The sequence below is a fragment of the Triticum urartu genome, chromosome 5A (genome assembly GCF_056163025.1).
Source record: "Triticum urartu cultivar PI428250 chromosome 5A, HENAU_Tu73, whole genome shotgun sequence".
Lineage (NCBI taxonomy): Eukaryota > Viridiplantae > Streptophyta > Magnoliopsida > Poales > Poaceae > Triticum > Triticum urartu.
This window is the reverse complement of record NC_141877.1, coordinates 186,837,844-186,860,359: the sequence shown is the minus strand read 5'-3', so window position 1 is coordinate 186,860,359 and position 22,516 is coordinate 186,837,844. Positions and strand designations below refer to the sequence as shown.

The 22,516-nt window shown below is 46.9% G+C and overlaps 1 protein-coding gene across 1 annotated transcript; it reads right to left on the bottom strand.

The window, feature by feature from the left end:
* Window positions 1-11,112: 11,112 nt before the first annotated feature.
* Window positions 11,113-22,516, bottom strand: LOC125508260 (mediator of RNA polymerase II transcription subunit-like protein). The gene is made up of 2 exons (XM_048672912.2): window positions 22,011-22,516; window positions 11,113-12,131 (listed from the first exon to the last, which is right to left on the bottom strand). Exons 1-2 carry the CDS (start codon window positions 22,442-22,444, stop codon window positions 11,519-11,521), a joined length of 1,047 nt encoding a protein of 348 aa, XP_048528869.1. The 5' UTR covers window positions 22,445-22,516; the 3' UTR covers window positions 11,113-11,518.

Genomic DNA, 22,516 nt, shown 5'->3' with positions numbered 1-22,516 from the left:
TCTAGTTCACATGTGTAGATACTATTTGCCTTCTCTCTTTTAGATTACATGACTTGTTTTATCTCTACTATAATAGTCATATTTTATCTACTATTTCTATTAATAAAATCATATGGTAAATTTCTCATATTTCCAACAGTTGCAAGTTGAGGGTCGACTTGCAACTAAGATGAAAAATAAACTATGGACCTAGTTGTGTGTCAAGGGTGGATTTGGAACTGGGATAACTACACAAAAATATGATAGTAGTTGCGAGTGAGGCTGGACTTGCAATTGGGATGAAAACAAATGGCCTAAGTCAGGGGTTGAACTTGCAACTGGAACAACAACAAAAATATGGGCCTAGTTGCGATTTGAGGGTGGATATGTAATCGGCAACTACGCAAAACTACGAGACCAGTTGCAATTCGAGAGATAACTACGAGCCTAGTTGCGAGTCAAGGATGGTCTTGCAACTAGGATGGAAACAAACTACAGTCTGAGTTTTGAATCAAGGGTGGATTTGCAACTAGGATGAAAAACAAACTATGGGCCTAGTTGTGAGTCAAGAATGGACTTGCAACTAGGAAAACTACACAAAACTACAATACCAGTTGTGAGTCGAGGGTGGTCTTGCAACTAGGACAATAACAAACTACGAGCCTAGTTGTGAGTCGAGCGTGGACTTTTCAACTGGGATGAAAAACAAAACATATGTCCAGTTTGCAAGTCAAGAGTGGACTTGCCACTATGACCACTATGAAATTACAAGCCTAGTTGCGAGCCAAGGATCGACTTACAACTAGGATGAAACAAACTACGGTCCTAGTTGCGAGTCAAGGACGGACTTGCAACTAGGACACCTTCACAAAACTACGATACCATTTGCGAGTCGAGGGTGGACATGCAATTGGGACAATAACAAACTACAAGCCCAATTATGAGTCAAGCATGGACTTGCAACTAGGATGAAAATCAAAGCACATGCCCAGTTGTGAATCGAGGGTGCACTTGCAACTGGGACAACTACGAGTCCATTTGCAAGTCGAGGGTGGACTTGCAACTGGGACAATACGAAACTACGACCAAGTTGTGAATCAAGGGTCGACTTGATACTTGGATGGGCTAAGTTACGAGTCAAGGGACTTGCAACTGTGATTAAAGATACATGCTCCACTTGCGAGTCGAGTGTGGGCTTGAAACTCGGATAACTACGAGCCTAATTGCGAGTCGAGGGCGTACTTGCAACTAGGACAATTATAAAACTACAAGCCTAGTTATGAGTGAGGATTCGACTCGCAACTGGGATGAAACAATTTACGAGCCCAATTGTGTGTTAAGGGTGGACCTGCAACTTGTATGAAAAACAAAACATTGACCGGGTTATGAGTCAAGGGTGAGCTTGCAACTTGGATTAAACAAACTACAAATTTGTGAGTCGAGAATGAACTTGCAACCGGGACAATAACAAACTACGAGACCAATTGCAAGTCAAGTGCGGACTTGCAGCTGAGATGAAAAATAAAACATATGACCAATTGCATGTCGAGCGTGTTTTGGCGTACGAGCCTGAATCAAGGGTGGACTCTACAAATTCTCTACCAGAACACAAAAAACGCACAACAGAAACAAACAAAAAAGAAAGGGCCACATCATCAAAACGACAATATACATGGGTCCAAGTGAAAAGAAACGCGAGAACAGGTCGACACAAAAAAAACAGGGCAAGAGGACGCACGACAAAAAATAACGAGCTATGGGTGCCCATGCTTAAGTTTGCGTGAATATTGAAGCAAACAAACTGGACGGATATAGACTTAGATGAGACATCACTATATCTCATATAGATGAGATTAGCCAATCCAAAAGAAAAAATATATCAAATTACTCTCTGCTCTAGCTACACATTTGAACCAAATTAAACACAAACAAGAAATAAAAAGACACGTTGCCCTTCACAAGAAGATGCAGCCCACGAAATAAACCCAATACACAAAATATAAAAAACGGCACACTGTCATTTCATGCCTCACTGCTTCATGGGGACAAATAGAAAACATGACGCAACAACAACAAGCACGACTCAAAAGTCGTATATCTAACGGCATGTGAGGTAGATGAGATATTGTTAAGTCTCCTCTAGACGAGAATTAGCAAAACCAATCTGAAACACGACCCTAGGATCACGCCATGAAAACGGCCCAACAAAAGACGCACCCGCGAGCAGGCCGACAAGTAGATACCAGATGCACAACGCACCACGAGACGCATGCGACAAAAACAACCCGCGATCAAGATTTGCATGACATTTAAACCAAACAGATGTCCAAGTGAAAAAAAATCAATTATTTAAAACAAATAAATAAAAGAAGAAAGATGAAAAACTAAAGATAAAAAAAGAAAAAATGTAAATATAAAATATAAATAAAAGACCAAAAAGTCATGAATTTAAAATAGTTCATAATTTAAAACAAATTAATTAAATGGAAAAAAGAAAACAAAAAAAACATAGCAACCCACATAGAAACAGGAAAGACTAAAATCCATGAGAAAGACAACCACACGGAGTGAGACAAAGACGCTGCGTGAGCGCACTTCAAAAGAACACGAATCTTAATGTTTTTATCAAACGGCTTAAAAGTTGGATGTAAGCTAACTAATTCACGTCTAAATGTGAATTAACAAAGATGAACTTACATACCCTAGGCATGGTAACTTTTGACCCAAAAAAGATCATCAAAACACACCAATGTAGGATCTAATTTCGAAGGTCCTCCTTTCCCTTGGCCTCCAACTATTCCTTTCCCTTGGCCTGCTTCTTTTTTACTCAGAATCCAAGTCTTACGAGGTGGGCTGGACAACGTACATAGTGAGTGTATTGCTACAATGTGAAGCTTATTCGAAGGACCCTTGCCTTTTGTTTAGCTTGAGACTCAATCATTGTGGCTCTAGTACGAATCTAGTCACGACAGATAAAATGGTGAAAACGAACTTTGAATCCGGCGAACGGCTTAAGTTACAAATCATTTTGAATTTTTCAAATAGAGAAGAATTTAGAATGACATAAGCATTTATTTTCTAGTGCATGCAATGCATACATGACCACATGAAAACAAGAGGATGAAGTGTTTGCATCTATGCAATACAATCGCAAGTAAGTGAAGTCCATATATAAAATTGAATATGGAGTGCTAACAATTTAATTGCATAGCTCATGAGGAGAGGTAGGCAATGTATATATAACTAGATGATGACTCGTGCGCTACTCAGGAACCTTTCCAAAAGCAATCATTAAAGCTGCTACAAAATCTAAAACTAATGGGAAGCAAATGTAAGCTTAAAATAAAAATAAAATAGAAAGAGTATAAAAAAGAAGAAAAATTGAATGTGTGAAGGATGAATTGTGTAAGTACACTACAATCACCCAACATATACTGTCAATACAAAATCTAATGCAAAAAATAACTTATGACTAATATGTATGAATCGATGATGTGGATAACTTATAACTAACATGTATGAATTGATGATGTGATATGCTTCATGCATAGAGTAATGCAAAAATAATGTAATTTATTACTATGACCTACTCCCTTTGTTTCTAAATATAAGTCTTTTTAGATATTTCAAATGGACTACAACATACGAATGTATATAGACATATTTTATAGTATATATTCACTCATTTTGCTTCGTATGTTGTCACTTGTTAAAATCTCTAAAAAAGACTTATATTTGAGAACGGAGGGAGTACTTAGGTGACATGGTTGCATGTCTAAAAAAATAGGTAGTGAGTTGTAGCTATTTAAAAATTGAAGATGCGGTATAACTCAAATCCTATATACTATATATACCTAAAAGGTTTAGCCCCACTATTTTATTTATCTTACTGCTACCTATCCACCTCATTACATTTGTCCCCACACATGCCACCTCCCATTTAAATATACATGCAAGGTATCCACATCATCAAGCACCCATGCAATCATTGAACTTTTTGTTTTGAATCAAACAATGATCGATTGCCTTGATGATGGTTACAGAAAGCTTATATATCCCCAGAGAGACGCGACGATCCTGGGAGGGATGCATCGGTTCCAGGCAGACGGGAGAGAGGTGTCGGTTGTGAGAGCAACCGTACGGCCATTTGGAGCAAGGGGAGATTTTCCCCCTAATTACATAATTAGTTTTGACACTCCCCCTAACCTAGGCTTGACCATGTAGAATCATCTTCACAATTCTCCGGGAAGCTCTATCATCTCAAAAGATTCTCCTTCAAAAGTTCTTCATAAAATCTTTGATGAGATCCTGAAACATATACTCACAAAGAAAGATAGTGTAATGTGATGTTTGAACAAGAATGTCTCAAGAAGAGACTCCCCCTGACGGTTGCAAGTCCCGAAGTCGTCGCATACCAATTCCATGAACATATTTCTGGAATGTAGAATTTGGTAGAGACTTGGTAAATAAATCAGCAAGATTTTCGCATGATTTAATTCCCAAGACGTTTATTTCCCTGCTTTGCTGAAGATCATGGGGGGGACCACTTAGGAGAAATATGCTTAGTGATATTACTCTTGATGTATCATGTTTGCATCTGTGCAACACAGGTCGTATTATCTTCATAGATAATGGTTGGTGATTCTATCGAACCAATTCCACATGACTATTGTATGTGGTTTATCATTCTGTGAAGCCATACACATTCGCATCTTGCTTCAAATAATGAAATTATTTCAAAATGATTGGTAGAAGTTGCCACCAGAGTCTGTTCCGAAGACTTCCATGATATAGGAGTGCCACCATGTAGGAACACGAAACCGGTCTGTGATCTGGCATTATGGGGATCAGACAAATAGCCAGCATTTGCATATCCAATTATATCGGAGTCCTGATTTTTCTGGAACTGGAAAATTAGGCCAAAATCCTTTGTGCCTTGGAGATATCTAAAGATATTCTTCACTCTAGACCAGTGACGTTTGGTGGGAGCTGCGCTATGTCTAGCAAGTAGATTCACTACTAATGCAATATCAGGTCTTGTGCAATTTGCAAGATACATAAGCGCTCCAACGGCACTGAGGTATGGAACTTCAGGTCCCAACATCTCTTCTCCATCATCCCTTGGTCTGAACGGATCTTTCTCTACGCCTAGAGATCGAACCACCATGGGAGTTCTAGTTGGATAGGATTTGTCCATATTTAATTTCTCCAATATTTTCTGGATATAGGCAAATTGGTGTACCATGATTCCCGAGGGAAGGTGCTCAAGTTGAATACCTAAGCAAAATTTGGTTTTACCCAAATCCTTCATCTCAAATTCCATCTTTAGGTGATTGCGTGCTTCATCAATGTCTGGTGTGTTGCCGATGATGTTGAGATCATCAACATACACAGAAATGATGCAAAATCATGTAGAGGACTTTTTGATGAAGACACATGGGCAATCAACACTATTGGAGTAACCTTTATGAAGAAGGAACTCACTCAGTCGGTTGTACCACATCCGTCCTGACTGCCTTAAGCCATATAATGACTTATTCAGCTTTACACAATACATGTTGCGTTTTGCACTTTCATTCGGGACAGAGATCCCGTCAGGAACCTTCATATATATGTCTGAATCTAGTGAGCCATAAAGATATGCGGTCACGACATCCATCAACTGCATAGATAGACAATTTTGCACTACCAATGATATAAGATATCGAAAAGTGGTTGCACTCATTACCGGAGAATATGTTTCAGTGAAATCAATCTTTTCAGCAAAATATATGTCGACAATCGTAGTCTTATGGTCAAATGATTCTCCAGAATCAACATAATTGATGGAAATTTTCAGCACCCCTAGTGACTCTTCGTGATTTCCCAATACGATTGAGTTTGGGTGTTCCGATGTCCCAATCAGTTTGTGTACACTGCAGCTAGGTTGTGGAGGTTGCCCTTCCACTGGGTGTATACTACCCATCAGGTGTTTGTCAACGTTGAGTTGACCTAGATTTACTGACTCCGAGGTTTTTCTCCTCGATTTCCTTTGATGCTTGCTAGAAGCATGCTCCAGGTCAGAGACCGTACTACTCCCCCTCTTTTTAGGAATAGGGAGTTGAGTGGTTTTTATTGGTACCTCCACTCTTTCTGGCGCGTTTCTGGCCGGATTTAAGGATTTTGTAACACCTTTCAGATCTGTAAATGAATCTGGCAGGTTATTTGCAAGATGTTGCAAATTAATGATCTTCCGAACTTGAAGTTCGGTCTCATGGGTACGTGGATCAGAGGATGAAATGGCATGAGCATTCCAATCAATTTCCCAGTATTCTTTCTGTTACTTGAGATCTCCCCCTAATGCCGGCAAATGTTCCTCATTAAATATGCAATCAGCGTGACGGGCTGTGAACAGATCCCCGGTTAGGGGTTCCAGGTACTTGATAATCGACGGTGATTTGTACCCCACATAGATCCCCAACTTCCTGTGTTGGCCCATAGATGTACGTTGTGGTGGTGAGATCAGGATGTACGCAGCACATCTGAACTTGCGCAGATGGGAAATGCTTGGAGGATTTTCACGTACCAATTCCAGAGGGGAAGAACTGTGATATGCAGTTGGCCTCAATTGTATCAAGTCAGCAGCGTGTAAAACAGCGTGACCCCAACAACAGGTTGGCAAGTTGCAATTCGTCAACAAAGGTCTTGCAATGAGTTTGATCCTCTTAATCAATGCTTCAGCCAAACCATTTTGTGTATGGACATATCGAACAGAGTGTTGAACTTCAATCCCCAAAGCCATGCAATAATCATTGAAAGCACGTGAGGAGAATTATGTAGCATCGTCCATTCAAATTGACTTAATTCGACTTTTAGGATAATGGGCTTGCAACTTAATGACTTGCCTCATTATCTTGGCAAATGCATGGTTTCGTGTGGATAGAAGACACACATGTGACCATCGTGTAGATGCGTCAGTCAGAACCATGAAACACCGGAAAGGTCCAGATAATGGCTGAATGGGACCACAAATGTCTCCTTGAATATGTAGGAACTGAAGTGGTTTAGCTTGTATTTTGAGGTGCGAGGTCCCCAAAATTAGCTTTCACGTGGCACAAGATGTGCACACAAAATCAGAAGATTGAGGAAATTTTGACTCAAGCAAATTATGACCAATGGAATTGCTAGTAATTTTTCTCATCATCCCTATCCCGGGATGGCCTACGCGATCATGCTAGGTTTGGAATGCGTTAACATTCTGAAAAATTACTTTGTATGCAACATATTCTACGGGTTTGATGTACATATAGTACAAACCAGACGATAGAGAAGGAATTTTTCTCATGTACCTTTTTGCCATATCCGTGGTCTTTGGTAAAGAGTAGATACTCCTCTTTGTTGTCTTCATGGGTTTCAATGTGAAAACCATTTTTACAGATATCTAGATAACTGATCAGGGTACGTAAAGAATTGGGATACAATAAAGCATCCTCAATTGTCACTTGTGTGCCACTTGGGAGGGTGAATATGGCACGTCCAGTACCAACAATCATTGTATTGCGTCCAGCGATGGTTAGAATATCTTCATTCATCTTTTTCAAAGTTTGAAAATATTTCATCTCCCTCAGTATGGAGTTTGTGGTACCACTGTCCACAAGGCATAAATCCTCTTTCATCGGATTGCCCCCTTAGAAAACTATATAAAACAAAGAATTTTCAATAAGAAAAACCTCATAGTAACATATAGAATATAATCTTTATTATATCAAATGTGCTGATACAATACAGTATAAAGACAACAACAAACTTATGTTCTTATTACAATCATCACAAATGGACATAATTAAGTAGATCACTAAGGAGATTCAGGGACTAGTCGAAGTCGCCAAACACGTTGTTTGCGGTGAACTCAATCAACGTGTTCTCCATTTCAACAGTATCCTCAGGCAGATAAGGAACCACAACGTTGCTCGGTCCAGGAGGAACATCGTGCGAACCACCAGCTCCTTTTGCGTTATCCGGATGAAGTTTGAAGTTGGCTCCAAACCTTTTACCTTGAGGTGCTTTGCGTCCCTGAGATTGCTGGTACAGCATAACCAGATGCTTGGGCATTGTGCACTTTTCAATAGAATACATGTAGCATCCACACTTGTTGCAAAGCTTGGATTTATCAAACCTGGGCTTTGAAGTGCCTTTTCCTTTGACTGGGTATCTAGATCTCCCGTTCCCATTGCGCTTTCGCTTATGCTCGAAATTGGATTGTTTACCCCGAGAGGTACCATTAAACTTTTGACTATTTGCAACATTTAGATGGACTTCAGGTAAAGGTTGTGCCCCAACTGGGCGCTGAGAGCCATTCTTAGCGAGAAGCTCATCATGCTTTTCTGCCTGAAGTAACATGTGAATAAGCTCGGAATAGGCAGTGTAGTTACGAGCACGGTATTGCTGTTGGAGCATCCTATCTGAAGGGAGCATAGTAGACAAAGTTTTCTCTATCTTCTCCCCCTCAATAGGTTCCTTCTCACAAAAGCGTAGTTTGGAACATATCTTATGAACAATATGATTGTACTCACCGATGGACTTGAAATCCTGAAGACGGAGATGAGTCCAATCATGGAGTGCTTTTGGCAGGACTACTGCCTTCTGTTGTTCATACCTTGTTTTGAGGGCCAGAAACAAAGTACTAGGAGATTCCTCCTGTAAATACTCAGACTTGAGATCTGGATGAATATGGTGCCTTATGGTGAATAAAGTAGCATAGTTCTGATGTTCTATCAATGGTGTGGCCCCAGCCAAGAGAGGAGTCTCTGGGGTTGTATTGCACGCGCTATCCCACAGGACACAAGACTGATCTTGATGTCCATAGCCCATGTAGGTTAATTGTGGCCATTGAGGGCAAGCTCCTCAAACTCTTTGGCAGTCATCTTTGCCTACATGGGAAAACCAGAGATAGTTAATTTACGGGTGGTAAATTAAAAACCATCATGGTTTTGTAATAAGAATGCAAAAATTTGATACTCAAGTGTAAACTTGAAAAATTCTCAACCTCAATTGTGTGAACATAACACTTTGAAGATCACTCAGATCTCACAGTAATAGGCTGCATGGCCATTACCTTGTGTATGTTACAATTTAGATATAAGGAATACACGTTGAAGGAAATCGCTTGTCGGGATTGACAAAGCGTAGACCTCATAGTAAGAGAGGATAGTCTGCAAATGTGCAGTAGATCATAACTCATTACCTTGTGATTCCAAATAAGACGAGGGAGAAATATTCAAAAATTTGCAAGTTTGATATGCGAGAGAAGATCTCAATCGCAAAAACATGTTCAACAAAAATGAGATGCGGTAAACACATGGAACATGTCATTCTTCTCGAATGAAATTCGGTACTTTATTTATATTATCAATCCATTACATAATATAAACACACTAATAATTACACAAGTCCTAACCTAGATTTAATCTAGAACTGGACTAGAATGTAAGTAGCAGTCAAACTAGGTACTAAACATAGTCTAAAACTGCACTAATACAATAATTAGTACTAATGTTTAACTAAAAAGAAAAAAATGAATCATGAAGGGGCAGGCCAGGACGCCTGGGCCGGCGCCACGGCCTTTGGCCAGCCCGCAGCCTCCCCACCGCATAATAAGAGGAGGCGAGGGGAGTGGCGGTTACGGATAAGGGATCCGCCCCGACCCGCTCCACCTCTCGATCCCCTCCACCTGCTCTTGACGGCGCCGGCGACTGGAGTGGCCGCCGCAGCCCCTCGCGGCGCCGAAGGTCACCGGCGCAGCACCGACGAGCCTTCCTCGTCCGAAGAAGACGCGATGACGACGGGGTCCAGGCGAGCACCCTCTGGCGCGGCGCTAGCGAGGCGAGGCTCGCCAGAGCCCACGAACCGGGGCCGTGGATGGGGTGGCGGTCGATGGCGGCGACGGCGTGCCCGAGGAGACACCCGAAGCGCCGTGCCGCACGGCTGCTCGAGCCCGCTGCCATCTCCCCCTGAAGCAGGGCGCTGGTGTTGGTGCCCTCCATGCCGGCTCCAAGACGGACGACGCCGGTAGGCGCGGAGACGAAGGCGAGTGCCTCCTCCTCATTCACCACGGCGCGCAACGGCACCGCGGCATAGCCATGCGGGCGGCGGCTCGGGCCGGCGGCTACGGCATCCTGCGTCGGCGTCGACGGCGGGAGCCACCCTGCCGGTGGAGGAGGGGGTGGAGGCGGAGACCCGGGGGGTGCGGTTGCGGTGCTGTGCACCATAGGGGCGCTCGGATCGGCCACAAGCCATGGGTCGAGCCCCTTGTTCACTGACGGCGCATGCATAGCAGCGCCAAGGCTGTGCCCGTGGGCGTGGCAAGCACCAAGAGCGGCGCGTCCGACGACGCCATGGCCGCGTCCAGCGACTCGGTGACCACCATAGGCGCCACATCCAGTGGCGTGGTGACCACAACGACCAGCGGCGCAACGGCCAGAACGGCGGATGGCCTGCACCATGCGATAGAAGCGCCGAAGGCCACCAACGCCATGGTAGCGACAACGGTAGCAACGACCATCCTCACGGATCAAGCGGAGAAAGAAGGAAACAAGGTCAGGCATCTCACCAGCGGCGAGTGCTCCCTCTCTTCTTCTTTCTCTGTTGCCTTTCTCGCTCTCGCTGGCTGTTCTAGCGTGGCTGATAACGTGCTCCGAATCAAACAATGAACAATTGCCTTGACAATGGTTACAGAAAGCTTATATATCCCCATAGAGACGCGACGATCCTGGGAGGGATGCGTCGGTTCTAGGCAGACAGGAGAGAGGCGTTGGTACGGCCGTTCGGGGCAAGGGGAGATTTTCCCCCTAATTACATAATTAGTTTTGACACTTTTCACTTTCTATCACATGCAAACCCTCATTATTATTATTATTATTATCAACAATAAATATTTAATAATTGAACTCAAGTGTCACAAGACAATATAACATTCAGCCACCCTTCATTTACCTCTAGGTGGAATGTGGTGTGGTACTATACTCATATATTCGAGTTTATTTTTGATAAGGTCATTGCTAAAAATTTCCGCAAGAAAGCACAGCCGTTATCTAGTAAAAATGGTAAACCTATTTGTGCCATCCACACTGCGTGATTCTCTTGCGCGGAAGCCCATTTAGAAGTTAGCTTTACAACATACAGAGGCCACTCAACATTCTAAACACTGTTTGAACACATGAGTAGCGCTCTTATATTAGTTTTACGGAGGGAGCACTAGTTTTCTCAAAAAAAAAAGCTAAATAGTACTCCCTCCGTCCCAAAATGTAAGACTTTTTTGACACTATGATAGTATCAAAAAACGTCTTACATTTTGGGTCGGAGGAAATACTAGTTTTAAATTGCGTGTTTACAGCCACAATGACAGGACAAGTTATCTTCAAAACATATATAATCAGATAACTAGAGACAAGTTACCAGGCACCAGCCGATGCATCCTCAAGCCTTTTCTCAAGTCGAGTGCACCTGTCTTGCCTAGAGTTCAGATCAGATTGCCACCATCGACGCCGTACCCCTTGCAGTCTTACCTAGAGTTTAGATCAAATTCCCCCGATCGCCGCCACTCCTCTTGCATATCAGAGTTTCCATTCTCTGGCTCATTCTCATCATTGAGGAAATCCTCAGATGGATCATCATCATCCCTTTGAGTGTTTTCCCATCCATCTTCAACCTGTTGTTGTGCCATGTCATGACTAGGACCATCATCGCCTTGGGAAGCAGCAGCATTGGCCCTCAAAGGGCCATGACCAATCACCTCAGGGTGTGCTTGAGCTTCCACTCGAGCATGCTCAGCCATGGCCATACGCATCTTAGCTTCAGCAGCCTCGCGGCCTGCTTTCTCCCTAGATTCTATCTCTGCTCTTAGTTCCATCGAAGCCTGCTTCTCCTCCTGTAACAAAGCTTGCTCTAGCATGAGTCGCTCCTCCGATCGAAACTCACCAATGGCCCTTTTCTTGGTCATTATGTTGTATGCCAACACTTGCTTCTCAAAAGTTGTTGTGAACTCAGCAATTTTTACCAGAATGTTATGATCCCATTGCTGAAGACGAGAGGGAATCTGGCCAGTTGCGTCACTGTCAAGGATCCTGTCATCTTCTTCAGCCTCGTAGTCAGCAACAACATGGTAAGGCAATAACCTGATTTTTGCGGCAATGGAACAGAGTGTATCAGTACCTTTGGATAGGGAAGTTATGTGGAAAAAACCTTTCAAAAGTGTTACTGATTGAAACTGCTCGCCTAACTCTAAACAATGGTTAACACGATTTAAGAGGCGTTACTGACAGGAATGTGGTATGCCTTTTCTAAGTTGACTGACAAATTAAGCAACATGTTGCCATTTTAATATATCAGGCTAGGCAATGCAACACGCCAAATCATTTATTCACATAACTAACATATATTCACATTTTCCAAAAGTCATGCTTTTGTCGGAAAGCAAAAGGAATATAGAACCCGAAAATTCGTTTCTGAGCCCGAGCTCAGATGGATCTGATATCTAAATTGCCCCTCCTCCTCCAGATCACTGCACTGTTTGTATTTCTCCCTGTACGCGTCAGTTGTATCTTCAGCGCATTTCAACCGGACCCCATGCATTAACTGCCGTCCCCAACGTCTCGAACATCTAGGTACAGCAGTTCTGTGGACGGCCTATTCCGCGTCTGTGATGGCCCCAGCTAATAACAGCCATCAACCCGTCACTGGATAAGAAACACGTGAACCCCTCTGCCACTTTCACTCCCACCTTTTTTCACTCAGTCGAAAACAATCTGGCCGCTGCCACCAAATCGAGAGCCATGTCCGCCTCCAGTGCTTCATCCTACTCCGCCGAGCAGCAGGAGCTTCTCCCCCTCATCCCTTGCCTCTTCTGCAGCAAATGTTTGGTGACATCTATCGCCCACAAAGGACAGAATCCTTGATCCAGATTCTACAAGTGTGTGAATGACAATGCAAGTCTTCGCACCCTGTAAATCCACAAGCTGTAGTGCCCATTTGATGGTTGTGAACTCACGCAACCCATTGTCTTTTGCTTGGTATTTTTGTTTCTAGGATGGCTTGTGCCCCTTATTTGAATTCCAGGACAAGTATGCCCATCAGCTCGGACAGCTGCCGATGGCTGCCCTTGCTCCTGCAGCCCTGGCGCCCACACCCAGTTCCAGTGGCTGTGCATCAGGACCACGGACCGACCGCCGTCCAGCCCACCCTGCGCAATGCAACGGCGAATGCTCCTATGTCCTAATGCACACCAGCAGCGCACGCATGGTGCATCCAGCAGCCAGCCGGTGACACCCAAGGTTGCTGACGCGCACGGCGACTGCGCACTAGCTCCGCCCAAGTACTGTCAGCTTGCTCATAGCGTGCGCTATTCCTTAGGGGTTAATAGCTCGTAGTTGAGTCACTCCATGAAACTTATGTGTGCACTAATGGACCTATAAGGACGTTCTAGCAGATTGGTCAGATTAATTTGCCTGCTCGTGTTCGCCCCTGTAATCACTTACCCTTGTAAAATTTCTTTTTAGAACAACTTACCCTTGTAATGGCACGGTCAGCTTGTCAGCTTTGTATTCAAAAGAAAAAAAGCTTGTCAACGATGTAATCGTGAGTATCATTTTCTGAGCCACGGTCCTGTTGCAGCCCAAAGTTACTAACACCCCAACTCCAGGGACAGCTATGAGCCTGCAATGTGAGCCACAACTCGGATTGCCACCGTGACTGGATCTCCTCATCCAGTACGAAAACTCACGGTGCTGGCCCACCGAACGCCTATGTACGAGACTGCTCCACCCCATATTTCCTCCACCTGCCCCATTATCTCGCACAGGCAGCTGTCACGTCGACTGACTTTCATGAATGCCAGGGATTTCGGGTTCAGATAGTCCTGAGCACTGAAACGCCATTCTCTGTAGAACCAAATTTTATGTGAAAGGGCTATTCCAGGACATCCCCTTGGAGCATCTCTAGCAGACCCCTTAAAACGGGGCACCCCGTAAAAATCCGGCGACTATACGGGTTTGGCCCATTTTTTGGGCCAGACCAGAGCTCGTACAGTCGCCCGGCCCGTAAGTTTTTTTACAGTGGCTCGCAACCCCACTCCCCTCCCGCGCATGTAAGGGTTTGCAGCTGAAATACGGGTCGAAACCCTATCCGCGCGCCGCCGCAATTCCCAATCCCCCTTCTCGATTTCTCACCGCCGGCGACTTCAATTCCCCCTCTCCCCTCTCGATGTGGTGCGGAATGTGGTCGGCGGGCCACGGCGCCGGCGATGGCGACGACCCCGAGCGGAGGCGGTGCGACGCCTCCGACGCCGCGAGGAAAAGGGCTGCCCGTAGGTACACAAACAACGGGCTCTCGCCGCCGCCGTCGCTCCTCCGCCGCGAGACGGAGGAGTACAACCGCAAGTAGGCGCTCCTCAGCCGCGGGCTGTCCTCCGGCTCCTCTGCCATGGGCAGCTCCTCTGCCGGTGCCTTGAGCTCACGGACGCCACTCATGCCGGTCAAAAGAGAGCCGGAGGAGCTCCCGCCGCTCCGCGCGGTGAAGAGGGGGCCAGAGGCGGAGCCGAAGTGGCGGGGCGTCTTCGGGCCGGAGGATTACCTCCCCCGGCAGAGGCGGACGTCATGGAAGCCGCCATCGTCGCGCGCTCTGCGCAGGAGAAGGCGGAGCAGCGCCGTCGACGGGACGCTGACATCAACAAAATCTTCCTCGAGCAGGGGATGGCGGCGGCGCAGGAGTTTGCAGCCAACATGGAAGAGTGGCGCCTCGTAAAAACGAAGCAGGACGAGGTCTACGTCGACCTCGTCTCCAACGACGAGGACTGAGCTCCTCCGCCGCCGCAGCGTCGCCGCCGCAATCCCCCCGGCTCCGATGAGCACAATTTTGTAATTAGGGTTACGGTGGTGCCTGCTCCTCCAAATATTAGTTGTAAAAATTCTACTTTGTATGACTTTTTAAGATGATCAAGTGCTAGTAGTTCTACTGAACTAGTTCAATTTCTCGCGCGAATGTGTGATTTCAAATTTTGCGGGTTCATATTCGGTTGCTGTTCTATCACGGCTGTTTTCGGCCCGTATCCGAAGACAACCGCGAACTGTAAACGCGCTATAAGGGTCCGTGATATAAAGGGTCTGCTAGAGATGCTCTTACATCCTATCCACTTTTACAACTGAAAATGCCCACAGTAGCCCCTGAACTACCCTGAGAGTGAAATGAACAACTAAAATTTAACCCTTGGCACAATACCAACCTGGTTTGTTGTTAACTGTGGCCATCTACTTGGGCAGTTAATGCTGAGTCAGAAGATTAATTAGCCCAATCAGGTTATTCATGGCACAGTGACCATGTAGACAAGGAGCACGATGGGATAACTTGGCAAAGGGTCCGAGCAGTGGGGATAGGGCACTCACCCTCAACAAGCAGCAACAGGGCTCATCTCTGTCAGGACTAGTGGTTCCAAAGCTTACAAAACTTAGGTCATGTAACAGACTTGGCCACCAAGAAACATATCTCCTTCCTAACAAACCGGTCTCTATTTATTCAAATTGGACTAGTATCTTTGCCTGATATGGCAGTTCTCTCCCTAACACAATTATACTATCAACTAACACTATTTGGTTCCTAGTTGCCGATATCTGTCTAGACGGTGGATTGGCTGGCTGACACTATTGAGTCATAACACTCCAGCCCGCTTTACCAGATGGCATGTCATTGTGCCATCGACTGGCATCTAAGAATGCATGCCCATTAGAACCAAATACCAATGCTGATGAGCGACTGAGAAGCACTGTCATAGATCTCCAATCCTTGTCTGTCAAAGTCAGCCCATCACAGGTGTCGGAACTTGAACGGGTCCATATAACGATGAACTTGATAGTCGCTAGGTATACCTAGATGTCCATTCCAGGATGACTCTCCACATGAAGTGAGTGCTGATGTTGGGGTAGTGAAGGTAGACACTAAACACCCATCAACATGTAGTCCTAGAAAGAATGATGGCTGACTTGCAGGTGGTCATGGTCTGACGAAGAAACGAATGAAGGTAGCAGTGGTGTGCGGAAACTACTTGATCACGCTGTCATTAGTGTTCATTAGTGTATGATGGTAGTCGCCCATGTTCATGACGAGATCATAGGTGGCCTACCATGAGATGTTAAGGTAGTGAAGGTAAACACTAAACACCGATCAACATGTAGTCCAAGAAAGAATGATGGCTGACTTGCAGGCGGTCATGACCCAACTAAGAAACGAATATGGTAGCAGTGGTGTACAGAACTACTTGATCACGCTGACATCAGTGTATGATGTTAGTCGTCCATGACAAGATCATAGGTGGCCTACCACACGAGCATGTGGAAGGAGACTGAAAGTGCATCTCCATTATACCCTAGTTGGTTTTGATAATTTATGACGGAATCATTGAGAGGACTAATGTTGTATGAGCTTATTTCAGGTATAACATGTGATCTTATTGTGTATCAGGTTTGACTACAAGTGGAAGATCATTGGCGACAACCCCCCCCCCCCCCCCCCACTCACCCCACCCACCCACACAAAATCCTTTCTAGGGATCCAATTCTTATCGAGTCTGACTCATAATGATCATTTCTCTTTAGCAAAGAATGATCTTGGTCATCAAAGGACGGAACAATTACTTATGATACCTAATTGGCATCGATAGCAAGAATCTAATGAATTATGAGTTTAATGGATTCTCTTTAGCAGTTATTGTCCTCGTCATTTTCTAGGCTTTTAGTGAATCCAAGATTCACATTGAGTATAGGACAACCATACTATAAAGAGGGGCACAAGTTGTCGGCGTCCTGGGACCGGGGGTGCCCAGACTTGCCTGCCTGCGGCCCATGACGTGGCTCCATCGACGGTCTGGTACGGCCCAGCTTCAGGATCAACAACACAAGACCCTCGCGAGGGGCCAAGCCTCGCGAGGCAGACGACACAAAGACCTCCTCGAGGGGCAGTCTCCCCAAGCTGGCTCCCGAGGAGTGGAGATATCTATGCAAGATGCACCTCGCGAGGTTCAGATGACGTGAGCCGTGACGACCAAGACCAAGCGGGCGCCCGCGGGCGCAGTGTACCAGTTTCCTCATTGGTGCTAAGAAGGCAAGCGCAGGCACGGAGTCCCGAGGAATCAAGCAAAGGTTTCCATTTCGGTGCAACAAGACCAAGACCGCCAGGACGGCAGAGCGGAGGTCATCGTCGAGCCAACCACGGCGTCACGACCAGGAGCTTTTGGCAGGCAAAGACTACTTTTGTCAGGATAGCATGTACTAGTTGTCTTCCTTCAAATTTGGCCTTTGTGGGATCCCTTCCCGCCTTACATTTGGAAAGAGACCAAGGCCACTATAAATAGGACTTAGCCACCACCATAGAAGGAGGGATCATTCAGATCATCCTCTCACCCACCAGCTCATCGAGCACAAGAACACTACTCCTAAGGCTGTTCTCCACTGTACTAGTTCATCGGTTCATCCTCAGTCCCTCGAGACCAATCCACCACAAAGCAGGAGTAGGGTTTTACACCGCAAAGTGGCCCGAACCTGGATAAACTGCTATGTCTTTTGTTCATCCAGTTCGTCGAGCTAGGCTGTGGGATTAGCGAGCAGACAAACTAGGGAGGACGAGTTCTTCGCACGCACCCCAGAGTTCGAACATCTCAAGGGTCTACGGAACCCTGAATCCGACATTTTGGCGCGCCGGGTAGGGGAACGTCGGACCCTCTCTTCCGTCGATCGACCCACCACTGCTCCACCGCTTCCATGGCTGACGCCCATCGAGCCCGTGCTGAGCGTCGGGCCGCCCTCGCCGCTCGCGTCGCCCAGACGGCGCCTGCCGGCGGGCCTCCCCGTCGTTCTCCATCGCCTGCCGCCAACGCATCCACCGGCCCGGCAGGGCATGAGCAGCAAGCTTCGTCGCTGCACCCCTCCGTGCGGCGTGATGGGCGCACGGCCACCTCGTCGCTGACTCCGGTTGGTTCGTCATCTCATGCTCGTCGCGCACCGGCGGACGCGCAAGCTGCATTGCTCATGGCGCGCGAGCTCCTACGCTACCACCCATCGACAACTTCTATGAAGAGTGGCTGGACCGCATCACCGAGCTAGTCAGCGCCGCTGGGGACTCTCCTGCACCGTCTCTCTCGCTGCCTCGCCCGCCGCCTGCTACGGACGACGTAGCTCATGGAGCACCTCCTCCACCTCCCCGTCAAGACGTCGCCCTTGGACCAGGGCGCGCGGCCCCACGGCATGACCCACCGCGCAAGGCGCCTGCACGTGAAGAAGAAAGCTGCCAGGAGGTCCAGCGGCCGCAAGAGGATGCTCCTGCACTCCCAGCACCACCACGTCAAGACCGCACGCCGCCTGCGGTGGTGGCGCGTGAGCGCCAAGATCAGCCTCCACCTCTACGACGGGCTCCCTTGACTACCGCGGGCTGCCGTGCCTTCACTCCGGAGCTTCGCAGCATCGTCTAGCCGAGGAAGTTCAAGCCTGACCTACCTCCACGCTACGACGGCACCCCCGACCCTGCTGAGTTCCTTCAGCTCTACGAGCTGAGCATCGAGGCGGCCAACGGCGACGAAAAGGTCATGGCGAACTGGTTTCCCATGGCCCTCAAAGATGGCGCACGCTCGTGGCTCCTGAACCTGCCAATGGGATCGATCTCTTCCTGGGGCGAGATGCGCGAGCGTTTCGTCACCAACTTCCAGGGCACTCGCGACCATCCGCCAGCTGCAGGTGACCTGCGGCGCATCAAGCAGCAGTCAGGGAAGACCCTGCAGAAGTACATCCAACGCTTCAACAGTGTTCGCCTCAAGATCCCCAAGGTTTCGAACGAGGCCATCATCTCAGCGTTCTCTGATGGCGTCCGCGACATCAAGATGAAGGAAGAGCTCGCCATACACGAGGACCTATGCACGGCTCTGGAGATGTTCAACATGGCAACTAGGTGCGCGAGAGCTGAGGAGGGTCACCTCTCCCTCCTGGAGCTCCCGGGGACAGACCCAAAAGATAAGAAGGCCAAGGCCAAGAACATGAAGCGCAAGGGCCGGTCATGCTTGCGGCTGAGCCGGAGATGAAGCACGGCTGCGACCACCTAAAGTCATCCAAGGGCAGCCGCCCGTTCTGCGTCTTCCACAACATGCACAGCCATAACACCAACGACTGTCAGGAGCTCAGGGCCATCCGTGACGAATGCCTCGGTCGTCGCCCCGAGCGCAGCGACCGAGGCTACGGCCGCGGAGGAGGCCGAGGAGGAGGACGCTGGGACGACCGCGGCCCCCGCCAGGAGTGGCGCGATCAGCCTCATGAGGAGCGCTGGCAAGCCCAGCCTCGCGAAGGCGTCTGGAGAGACCAGCCTCGTGAGAATCGTCCTTAGGGCAACGCTGGCCTCCCCTCGCTGCCACCACCACCAAGAAGGAACGACGATCACCACCAGAACGAGGGGGCTGGGGGCTTCCAGGAGCCTCGCGCCATCGCCTGCATCCTAGGCGGTGCTCAGGCCCCAGCCTCTCATCGCATCTTCAAGCAGTTTGCCCGCGAAGTGAATGCGGCCCTCTCCAGGCTCGAGGTCACGCGACCGCTCAGGTGGTCCAAGTGCACCATCACCTTCAGCTCGACCGGCCAGCTCAAGTGCGCGGCAACTGCTGGTGCCCTCCCGATGCTCTGCTCGCCCGTCATCAGCAACATCCTCGTCACCAAGACTCTCATCGATGGTGGTGCGGGGCTCAACGTTCTTTCTTTCTACTTGGACCCTGACATATAGAGCTAACTCACATCTTATAGTTACTTCATTATGGCCCAACATGAGTACATGGAAATACAAGATGATACCGGTATTTCAATATTGTTATTGTGGCAGAGAATCTAAGACCGGACAAGATGACCTGCATGCACAAAGACACTCTGAGAAAGAAAAAAACAGTGAAATTATCCTGGACCACCCAGGTATAAATATCTACCATCAGTTCCATTCTAGTTGAATTTCAACGGGGCTAAAGAACATAGCCTAAGTAGAAACACAAACAGTGATAAGGCAAGACCAGATACCAGTTATGCATAATTATTTATCTTCATCCCAACTCAGACATGTCGGTCCGAGTGTCACACAACTGCAGCTATAAAAGAAAATAGAAAACTGCCTGTTCGCCAGGCACGAGGTTGAGCTCAAGGCAGCCAGGAAGAAAACGCCAACTTTAGCCACTACGCTATACAGTTGTTTTCATAGGACAGCTCTTGCCAGTTATATATGTTCAGCAAACAATAAAAGGTTTCTAAAGAGATTGTTCATAAGGAACATAGGGACCTGTAAAACAAAATCATTTTTTCTGACAGGGGTCTAAAGATTCAGATAAGGTTTTCCAGCAAAAAAAGGAACATCGCAAAATCAATAGACTATCATATAAGGTAGTCCAGATGAACAGATGTCACAACTAGAAGAATAGAACTAAGGAGTCTTCAACAACGTACCCGGCAATTAGTAAAAATGAAGAAATCACTTGACTACATAGGTGTGCTTAAACAGATAATGGTTTCCATAGTGGACGCCAACACAGCAGAACAAGACATGGGATGTTACTGTCGGCTTCCATTTGGTTTGTGGCCAAAGACGAACTACAATTCCCATTCCATTGGCAGTGTTGTTGATTTTTTGGTAATACCCAATTAATAGCAACCAATTTGATCACCAAGGTTTGGTAATACCAGTTGTTATCAAGCTTTGGTTTTCACAGAAATAAAAAAATGAAAACTGGTGCAAGTGAGTTACTAAGGAAGCCTTCATTGCGCAAGTTAGGCCAAAGAAAAGCCTTACCACAATTTTGGCACCAAGCAAAATGGCAGCAAAATCTTGTCAAAGTTTAGTAAGACAAACTTTGGTTCTCGTGCATTAAACCAAACAGGCCCATGTCACCACTAAACACAAGGAAAGAACCCAGTTTGGTTACCAAATTGGTGAGCGAAAGTGCCCTACTGATGTATCTATCATCGAGCTGGTTGCAGGTCTATTCAAATTGCTCGTTCTCAATATGTCGGCTAGCATTGCCCGTGCACTCACAGCACATGAAAACAAACTACAGGATAAAAATATAGTCATACAAGTAACTGAATGTTTAACAAATAGAAGTTAAAAAAATAGCAAAAAAACAACTTTTTTATCAAGATTGAGCGCGTGGTAGGCCAAATGTGTTTCTAGGCTGAAGATCAGTGGCGGATCCAGGAATTGAAGTTAGCCGGGGCAAATATTTATGGTCCAAAAAGTTTTAGTTACAAATGCAAGTCTATTAACCAAAACTTGTGGGCATTAAACAACTAAAACATCGGAATGCTCACGTGATCATATGCATGTGGTTTCTGCGACGGACAGATCAACAAGCCAATTCTAAACCATGGATGGTCATCGGCAAGCTAGTTATCAAATCAGTGAAATTCCAGTGCAAAAAGTACAAACGTTCAATCACTACTTAACATATACACCTTCAAACTAAAAGTACTTGTCAGCTTAGAGATCAAATCTGCATCATCAAATTGGAAATTTGAAACTAATCAGAGTCTCCAATGACATTTAAGATCATTATAACTTGTACACCACAACGAAGGTTGCAACTGGTGGACAAAAACCGTGTAGTGCCTGGATCCTAAAAGATCCATCATAAATTCAAATTCTACATCACATCAAAGGTTAGTGAACCTGGTTTCGCAAATAATACAGACCTCTACCAGAAGGTAGACACCAGTGCTGGTTGTTTTCCATGAAGCCGGTTTTTCTTTTCGGCTATTATGAGATCTCGTTTCGTTACTTGCCCATGGTTTCCCCTAAGTGACATAAAAAAAAGTCTGACATAAACGATTTTTCAGCGTATACAAGGACGCTCCAAGACCCTTATTCTGAAGGGGCTCGGCAAAAATCCATCAGTAACCTCCGTTGGCCATAAACTCGCGTGCCACGCAAAATAGTCTAGATCTATGTCACACAGCAAATCAAGGAAATAAAAAGCGAGAGTTGGTATGTGAAAGGCGCACCTGCTAACAGCGTCCTCGAGAGAATGGAAAGGCGTCTTGATGTCCGGGTTGCAGACCCGCATGGCGTCCTGAAGCGCCATCTCCACCTCGGGGCTCCGGACCCTAGCCTGCGCCGCTTGCTGCGGGGACGGCTGGGGGTGCGGCTGCCCCTGCGAGTGCGGCTGGGGTGGGGTTTGGAGCTGCGACGGCGCCGGCTGCTGGAAGCGGTGCGGTCCGAGGGGGCGGAGGTGGGCGTCGATGTTGGACGGGAAGCGGGACATGGCCTGCTGCGACAGCTGCTGCGCCTGCGGGTGGGGCTGGGCCTGCGCCTGAGCCTGAGCCTGCTGCATGAGAAAGAGCTGGCGCTGGAGCTGCTGGTGCTGGGCCGCCGCGGCTACGGCGGCCACCGACGAGGTGGTGGAGGTAGTCTGGGTGGCGTTCGCGGCGTCCTCCATGGCGATGGCGAAAGAACGGGAGTAGCACCGGGGGTGAGATTTGGGGGAAACGATGTGTCTCTTGCTCGTTGG